General features: G+C 43.5%; 1 protein-coding gene across 2 annotated transcripts; it reads left to right on the forward strand.

Moving 5' to 3' along the window:
- Positions 1–228: 228 nt before the first annotated feature.
- Positions 229–8,429, forward strand: ctcf (CCCTC-binding factor (zinc finger protein)). 2 transcript variants are annotated; one of them, XM_077590280.1, is made up of 13 exons: positions 229–395; positions 2,184–2,453; positions 2,535–2,714; positions 3,947–4,313; positions 4,414–4,584; positions 4,678–4,811; positions 5,321–5,441; positions 5,533–5,682; positions 5,755–5,915; positions 6,018–6,200; positions 6,293–6,434; positions 6,525–6,671; positions 7,085–8,429. In XM_077590280.1, exons 2-13 carry the CDS (start codon positions 2,205–2,207, stop codon positions 7,330–7,332), a joined length of 2,253 nt encoding a protein of 750 aa, XP_077446406.1. In that variant the 5' UTR covers positions 229–395; positions 2,184–2,204; the 3' UTR covers positions 7,333–8,429. The 2 variants fall into 2 exon arrangements, with proteins under 2 accessions (XP_077446406.1, XP_077446414.1); XM_077590288.1 differs by lacking the exon at positions 229–395 and adding an exon at positions 571–1,194.
- The last annotated feature ends 692 nt before the right edge of the window (positions 8,430–9,121 follow it).

The following is a 9,121-nucleotide window of genomic DNA, read 5'->3' on the forward strand; positions in this document are numbered from 1 at the left end:
CCTAATTCACCAAATGTTAACATTTTTATGACCATAGCTGGCAGAACACATATCGAGCAGCTGCATGAAAAAATGCCCACATGATTATGATATTTCCAAATACTTTCAGGCACGTCGTCATCCCCGACTAATGCCTGCGTGGCCACGCCTACGCGCGAATTCAAATCTGGCGCCTAGGTCCTGTCGGGGCCACGCCCCTTCACCGCCGGGCCCGGGGTGTGCGCATGCGCCTTCACTCTTAGCGACCGCCATTTTGTGTGCGGCCCTCTATTCTAAAGCGGGAGAAAATTATCGGGCCTGCGCACAGCTTTCTCGCACGTCCACGGAGGATTGAAGCTACCGGCCGCACTCCACAGGCACTGAAGTGTATATAAGCATAAAACAAGCACTCTTCGGTAAGTCGAAGCCGTACTTTGCCCGCAAATACGGAAACGTTTTTGTAGGAGCTGGCGTCGGCCTCTAGGTGTCACGGTGGGGCTTAACGTTACCGACTGGCGGGGGGTGTTTGTCTCCCTCTATCGTTATCCAATATTCACTAAATCTGTCTCTAAACTCCAACTCCCCGTGTCGGGCGACAGTTTTGGTGCTTTTTGCGTCTGATTTCGTGTAAACCACTTGGCGATGGTCGTCCGAATGTGTGCTAATGTTTTAACTTACTTTAGGCCTGACGTCCATCTTATCGTGCCCTTTGTTTCCTGTTTTCAATCGTCCTCGCGCCTCCCAGTCAACAAACAAATTGAAGTTCTCATTTTAGTTGGCGCCGCTCGAAACCTTGCTATTTCAATCGCTCGTTCGCACGGCAAAACGCCTGATTCGGATGATAAAGTCGATTTTGAAGGGTGGGGGTCTGTTTTAAAATAGACACTTTCGAATATAGTCCCGTCGTGGTAGCCCCACTTGGGCAAAACCGCAGCACGCTACCGTAGCGAGTGTCTTTCTTAGCCGCTCAAGCTCAGGTTGGACTCACGAGGATGCTAAGTGACTTGTTTCCACCCTCATCAAACCATCCGCTTTGATGCCGTTTGATGTCCAGTTTATGAGAGACGTTTGGTCGCCCCTCTCCAAACGGCTCCCATATGTCCCCGAACTAAGTTCCTGTTGCAATACCCGCGTGGAACTCGTGGCTTCATCAGATGTGCCCAGAAAGAGGTCAAACGAACCCGTCAAACTTTGCCTGGACGATTTTGAACCTCGGTAAGCGGTATCTCAATCTAAACTTAAGCCATCGGCTTTACGGCCGGGAAGACCTGAAAAACCCGATAGCTCAGAAGTCTTAAAATGCCTTTAAAAAGCCCACTGACTAGTTTTAAGTCATTTGTGATGGTCTTTTTTGGCTAATTCGCGTTGGTAAAAATCCAATCGCATTAATCTGGGAAGTATGGCATTGAGGGATCAGGTTTCAGCAGCCATAAAACGGCGATCGACGTCCAATTCATTTTGATTTAGCCCCTCCCAGTGAAAATATGTTGAACGTCTATGATAGTCAATGGCACGTAAAGTCTAAAGACTGTAAACATACCTAGTTAGTACCTCCTATTTTAAATTGATTGACTATTTACCCATGTCAATTAAATGCAATGAGTCCATAATAACAAATGTATTATTTGTATATATTTTGTAAAATTATTGAGTTCTTTTTAAAATTAAAAACAAAGGGAGATAACTGTAAATATTCCCTTTGTTTTTTTAGTTTTATTCAAAAAGGTTTGAAAGGTAAAATTGCAATTCTATATGTTGAAAATGTTTGATCACTTTCAAACTTATGAACAGTGTGTCAAAAGCATTTATTCTTAATGCTATTACATTTATTATTATTCAACTTTAGAGTGATATTGAGGGATATAACCAGAGTTCAAAATGAAGGGGTTGTCTATCGGAGTTAAAGTCACCTAATGAATGAAATAGAACTCGAAATTGAAATGTAGCTTGGTAGAATGTCCTCAACTCTCAGTTCTAAGGGTTGGTTTAAATTAGGGCTGTTATGATTAATCATCTTAAAAGTGTGACCACTAAACAGATATCTGGCCAAATTCATGCAAAGAAAATACATTAATCAGATGACTGTAGTGTACGACAATAATGGACTCTACGCCAAACCCGCTATATTAGTCATTGCCTGATAGCTGATCGCGCAAAATTTATGAAATCGGCTCATTGCAAATTTCCCATTCACTACACTTTAGAGTGTTGACCGGCCCATTACCATGGAGGGCGACGTCGTTTCCATGGAAACCGCCCTGGCTCCCGAAGGCGGGGTCCTGCCCGAAGCCGGGGACGCCGTGATCCAAGGCACCACGGGAGCCTCGCAGGCGGTGGAGGTTCCCGGCAACATGGAGATGATGGTGATGGACGCGCTGGACCCGGCCCTCTTACAAATGAAGACAGAGGTGTTGGAAGGAGGCGGCACGGTTACTGTAACTGGTGGGGATGAGGGTCAGATCATCACCCTTCAGGTCAGTAGGACAATGAGGCGTTGGGTGTTGATTAAAGGGGGTGTTTTGAGTTGGCGTTGAAATGCTGACTGTTGGGTGTAGGTTGTCAACATGGAGGAACAGGCTGGAGCTGCTCTAGGACTTGGACAGCTTCAACTAGTGCAGGTTCCCGTCACTTCAACTTCGGTGGATGGCCTCCAAGCGACCTATGTAGATGGATCATCTAATAAAGATGCAGAGCCAGTTATCTGTCACACCCTGCCCTTACCTGAAGGCTTCCAGGTAAGATGGATCTGTTGGGGAGGAGAAGTGTTAAAGCTTTCTCTGCACAATAAGCAGCCTTGTTTCAAAAGAGAAGTACATTGATTGGAATTCTTACTTCATCCAAGAATTCACAGCCAGGTTATCTCAGTTTCAATCAATTGGACATCATCATAGTCAATGGAAGCAAATGAGTGCAATACAGTGGTACCTTGACATACGAGCACCCCGACATATGAGCAATTTGAGATACGAGTAAAGTATGAGAGGCTGTTTATGATTTTAGCGCACTGTCTTTTTTGCCGTATCTCTTTCGTGTATAACAGATATCTACGAGCACTGGGCGGAGCGTTGCATTTTTTTCAGTGTTTTTTTTCCCGTCACTCAGCGCGAATGGCGGAGCAATCGCTATTACGAGGAGTATATATATTACTTCTCGTTGGAAGTGGTCGTGCGTTATACTATTGTGAGGACATTTGTGTGCATCATTTTCAGAATATTTTGAAGGGAATACAAAAGCAAACAGCCCATCGATATTGAAAGTCAGGGTGGAGGCGGGGCAAATACAGCCAACCCGGGAGAATAAAGGTATCAAACTTAAATACAAAATTAGAATTAAGTTTAGTGTAAGGTTAGATTAAACTTATTTTTGAGTGTCTGCATCGTAATCAAAGTTAATTTAAATTTGTTAATATTAAACACAATTTTAGTAATATCAAACCACTAGTTATGTGTTACTTTGTTGATAGATGGCAAATTAGAAGAAATAAAACTTTTTTTTCCCAATCCAATATCCTGTTTTTGGTGTTTTTTCAGAGGTTTGGAACGAATTAATTTGTTTTAGTTCATTTGATTGGGAAACGTTCGTTCGAGTTACGAGAATATCGACATACGAGCTCAGTCCCGGAACGAATTAAGCTCGTATCTCGAGGTACCACTGTACTTTGTCATTAAAAACATAGTGTTATGAGGGGCAATATCCAGAATGTATTAATTGTTTCTGATTAACATGCATAAACCCACAGGCACACATGGTGTCCCCAAAATGCATACACACTTTAGCAACTGATAACTCAACTGTCTTGTTAAATGTTATTTTTTGCACATTTAAATTCATTCGCTCTTATCTAGAATGACATATTGATTAACCAAGTATTGAATTTCATTGAAACGCAAAAAAATCAATCAACATAATCGTTGTTTAGTTAGTCTGGACGGGTATGTCTGTCAAACATGACTACTTGTTCATTTAGGTGGTAAAAGTGGGGGCCAATGGTGAAGTGGAGACAGTAGAGCAAGAGGAGCTTCATGCGGTCCACGAAGAGCTCCAAGCGACGAGGGTAGAAGAGGAACAGGAAGACGGCGACGTGACCGAGCAGGATCCTCCTGAGTCTCAGGCCGGATGGCAGAAGGACCCCGACTATCAGCCCATTGCGACAATCCGCAAAGGAAAGAAGGGGAAAAAGAGCCGCCTGCGCTATGCAGAGGGTGACAGAGACATGGATGTGTCTGTATACGACTTTGAGGAAGAGCAACAGGAAGGGCTTCTGTCAGAGGTCAATGCAGAGAAAGTAGTTGGAAACATGAAACCGCCCAAGCCCACTAAGATCAAGAAAAAGGGTACGATATTTTTATTCATTTAGTTAGTTTTTTAGGGGTGGAGGGGTTGTTTGTGAGGAAAAATAGGTGTGCACTTACTACTTTGACATGACTTGAGCAGGAGTGAAGAAGACCTTCCAGTGTGAACTGTGTAGCTACACTTGTCCCCGGCGCTCCAACCTGGATCGACACATGAAAAGCCACACGGACGAAAGGCCGCACAAATGTCACTTGTGCGGAAGGGCCTTCAGAACAGTCACCTTGCTGAGAAACCATCTCAACACTCACACAGGTAGGGCAAACGGCAAAGCCAAGGAGTCGGTGGAAATTGAGGGAGAAGAATTGGTCCTCATTGTATGTTTTTGTCCCCTTCTTAAATTTGTAGGCACTCGGCCACACAAATGCACAGATTGCGACATGGCCTTTGTGACCAGCGGAGAGTTGGTGCGCCATCGTCGCTACAAGCACACGCACGAGAAGCCCTTCAAGTGCTCCATGTGCGACTATTGCAGTGTGGAGGTGAGCCATCGCATCACCCACCACACGATGTCATCAGGCGTGTTCTTTGTTACCTCATACTTGCCACTAACATAAAAGCACAAGTGATTGCTTTTGTTTTCATTTGCGACATCATAACCTGGGTTCCCGTGCAATGTTTTTATGCGTTTAGGTTTTCTTACTAACCCCCCAAAATATATATTTTATAAATAAAGCACTGGGGAAGTTTTCTTTTCAGTTTCTACCAGCACTGGACTTTTCTAGATTAAAAAAAAAATGTGTATATATATATATATATATTTTACATTGACCACAGTATTGTGACGTATTACTAAGTGCAACAGTGAAACTATGAAAACATATCAACAACCTTACTACTGTGCTACCAAACCAAATAAATCAACAATTCTATAGTTTTCCAGGGTAAATATATCATCCCACAACAACTGTTATTTAGTGGTCTTACAAACTCTTTAATGTCAGTAATGAAAGCTGTAAGAACCTAGTGTGTTGTGTTGCCCCTTTTCTAGGTGAGTAAATTGAAGCGCCACATCCGCTCTCACACTGGGGAGCGTCCCTTCCAGTGCAGTCTTTGCAGCTATGCTAGCAGGGACACGTACAAACTGAAAAGACACATGAGGACACACTCAGGTGGGACTACTCCTTTGTGGCAATTGTTCTGCAATGTCATTGGAAACCAAAGAATGTGAGGATAGTCCACTTACCCGTTCGTTTCTCTTAGGCGAGAAGCCGTACGAGTGCTACATTTGTCACGCTCGTTTCACCCAGAGCGGGACCATGAAGATGCACATTCTACAGAAACACACGGAGAATGTGGCCAAGTTCCACTGTCCCCATTGCGACACCGTCATCGCCCGCAAGAGCGACCTGGGTAAAAGACGGCGCCTTCGCTCACCGCTGCGTCCGCATGTGGTCGTACCCAACATTTCTCTTTCTGTTTCAGGGGTTCACTTGAGAAAGCAGCATTCATTTATCGAGAAGGGAAAAAAGTGTCGTTACTGCGACGCCGTGTTCCACGAGCGATACGCTCTCATCCAGCACCAGAAGACTCACAAGAATGAGAAACGTTTCAAGTGCGACCAGTGCGACTACTGCTGCAAACAGGCACGTCGTGGGAAATATTTTGAGTGTCTGAGATTGAGATTGCTTGATTTATTCATTTATTTTTTTAACCACTTGCCTGTCCAAATGCCCCCCTCCTCACAGGAACGCCACATGATCATGCACAAGCGGACACACACCGGAGAGAAGCCTTTTTCCTGTAGTCAGTGCGAGAAAACGTTCAGACAAAAGCAGCTTCTGGACATGCACTTCAAGCGCTACCACGACCCTAGCTTTGTGCCCACCGCCTTCGTCTGCAGCAAGTGCAACAAGACGTTCACCCGCAGGGTAGGTGGACACGTTCGATCGCATTTGGCTCTCTTTCGCATCACAGCCCTTATTAATAAATGTCTGTCACTTTGTCTTTATTGTTTGCGCAGAACACCATGCTGCGCCATGCCGAGAACTGCATGGGTGATGTGATCGGAGACCAAAACGGAACTCCGCCCAAAAAGGGTCGCCGAGGCAGAAAGAGGAAGATGCAGGACAGGCATGATGATGATGATGATGAGGAGGACACAGGTGTTGTACAGTGAAGTTTCAAAATTGTGCGGAGCATATAATAAAGTTTCGTTGTGAGTGTGACGTGGATTTTGTTCCCCCCAACCACAGAACCTGAACTGGATGAGCTTGAAGATGATGACGATTTGTTAGATGACATTGAATTGGAACAGGCTCCACCGGTAGTTCCCGTTGCCGCTCCTGAAGAGCCACCGGTCAAGAGGAAGCGCGGTCGCCCCCCAAAGAACAAGCCAAACGGTGAGCATCACACTTAAAACGGGAACAAAAAGAATAGTTTTATAGGGTTGGGCAATCTTGACAATCTTAATACATTCACGCTTGTCAATCCATTTTGACTGGCAGGGATTTTACTCTGAGTCAATGACCACTAGAGTTAAAGCCTTCATGTTATTTGACATCAAAGGTGTTAAATATGTGGCATAAATTGACAAACCTAACCACCACAGATGCTACCAATAGCAAAACAAAAAACAGCAGTCAGTGTAGTTCATATAGACAAGTGGCTTCAAAGCACTCAAATCTTCTTCCTTACTATCATATGTAAAATAATCATGTGACTGCCTGGCTCAATTTTGATTGGTCAAATGGGAACAAAGCTCACTCGTGTGAGCCCGCCGACATTGACGCCGACCTTTTGACTTTCTCGGCAGTGGCGCCCGTCATCCAAGTGTTGGACGAGACCCCGGAACAGGTGGAGGACATCATCGTGAAAAAGGAGGTGGGCGCCGAACCGGATGACATGGAAGAGGAGGGGGCCACACAGGAGGTGGTTGTGGGCGAAGGAGACGCCACCATTCAGCTGGAGGAGCTGTCCCAAGAACAGGAGATGCAGCTGTCAGAGGCCCCGCCTAACGGAGACCTCACCCCCGAGATGATCCTCAGCATGATGGACCGGTGATGGACGCAAGGGTCGATCCTGTAAAACACACGACCCCCTCCCCTTCACGGCGACGTCTATTTTTTTTTTTTTGGCATTTACAAGTACACTTCCGGCATCCCACATCGACAAAACATCACGGTTGTAAGTTAAGGCTTGCTTTTAAATCTCGCATCGACAAGGACGAGTGATAAAGACTTTTAATACGGATTTATTTACCAAAAAAAAGATAATTTCATAATTTCTGTCACAGGCTGGCTGTAATTGACCGCATTATCTTTAGCCTTCTCATCGTTGTACTTGGTGTTTAGTACATTTGTAGACGATAGATGCATCACATGACTCTGGCAACAATATCAAAGATGACTTTGCCCTCAATTCAGATGTGCATGTAACAATCCAAAGGATGAAGGGTGCACAGTCCTCTTTTCACACGCCTGAGCCTCAATTTTATCCCCATGTAATTTTTTTTTACTTGTTGCATACTCTATTGTTGGTAAGAATCAACCACATCATTATGTGAACATTATAAATAGAAAAACAACCTGTTCATGGATCATTCTGCACTTTTCAACAATGTTTGACGTCCTTGCTGAAGAGCCTCTCTCTCTCAGTCGGGAAGACTGCGCCCCCAAAAGCCATGTTTTGAATTGGCTTTTCACTTTCTCTTTAGCCTGCCGTTAGCCTCCAGAGAGAAAAATATAATTACTTTCAGGAGAGCAGATGTTATTGTTGTTAATTACAGCAAAAAAAATATTTGGAGTATTTTTTATGGTATTGCCCCCCATCCCGTTTATTTGCTGTGGTTAGTTAAACCCTATTTTAATACCTAGTTTATCAAAGCTTCTAGACCGGCTTACCTTGTATTCCCTCTTGCTATTGCAACACCCTTAGATTATGCATAATGTACAAAACATTTATTGTGCAAAGAAAATGATTTTTTTCCTGTTTTTTTGTCTGTTTGTTATGCTCCTTGTGTAGCCATTCCACTCTACTCTGGGTTCCTGGTTTCTTTTTGTACCGATTGCAATACCTTCTGGGCAGTGTGATGTTTAATTTGATTGGCAGTTGAGAGCAGATGTATGATGGTACAACCAATAAAAGTAGACATGGCATCATGTTTTAGGTTTGTGTAGTTGTATCTTCAAATAGTCTTATGTGCGTTTTGGGCTATTAACTACATTGATTGCCCACTTAACACAAACATTTGTGTATTTTGCTTGCAAATATATTTTATTAAATGGAAGACTTCATAATAATACATTTCATCTAAGTTACTCATGAACGATAAAGGGGAAAATCTAAGTTCCGTTATCAATTTTTTACAACAGAGCTGTGTGTGATGTTTTAGTGCCATTGACGATGTGAGTTGGACGTCTATAGCTGTCAATGGTAGCCAATGAGTTAACAGGAAGTGAGCAACAGCAGCCACATGTTCCTCCCGACCACATTCACTCATTTGCTCGCGACTGCGTGGAGAAAACCCAGTGACAGTGAGGAACATTGTTGTTGCTACGGTAACTAGCGGATACTCCGTTTCCGGGTGAAGTGTCTGTATTTCAAAATAAAATAAAATTTGGTTACATTTCTCTTAAAATCAGTGCAGTTTTCGAACTAATATAGTTAGTAGTGCGTTACAACAAGTACTAGTTGTTTTCAAATGGCTCAAATTAAATTTGCCAGGTGTATTCGGGAGCATAAATAGATCGGGAATGAGCTGGGTGGCAGTAGCGCATGTTGAACTTGTTTTTTATTTTTTAAATGTTTTAAGTTTTATATATAATAAATAAAATGATGAATTAATAAAGCC

This window comes from Stigmatopora argus, chromosome 2, assembly GCF_051989625.1.
Source record: "Stigmatopora argus isolate UIUO_Sarg chromosome 2, RoL_Sarg_1.0, whole genome shotgun sequence".
Lineage (NCBI taxonomy): Eukaryota > Metazoa > Chordata > Actinopteri > Syngnathiformes > Syngnathidae > Stigmatopora > Stigmatopora argus.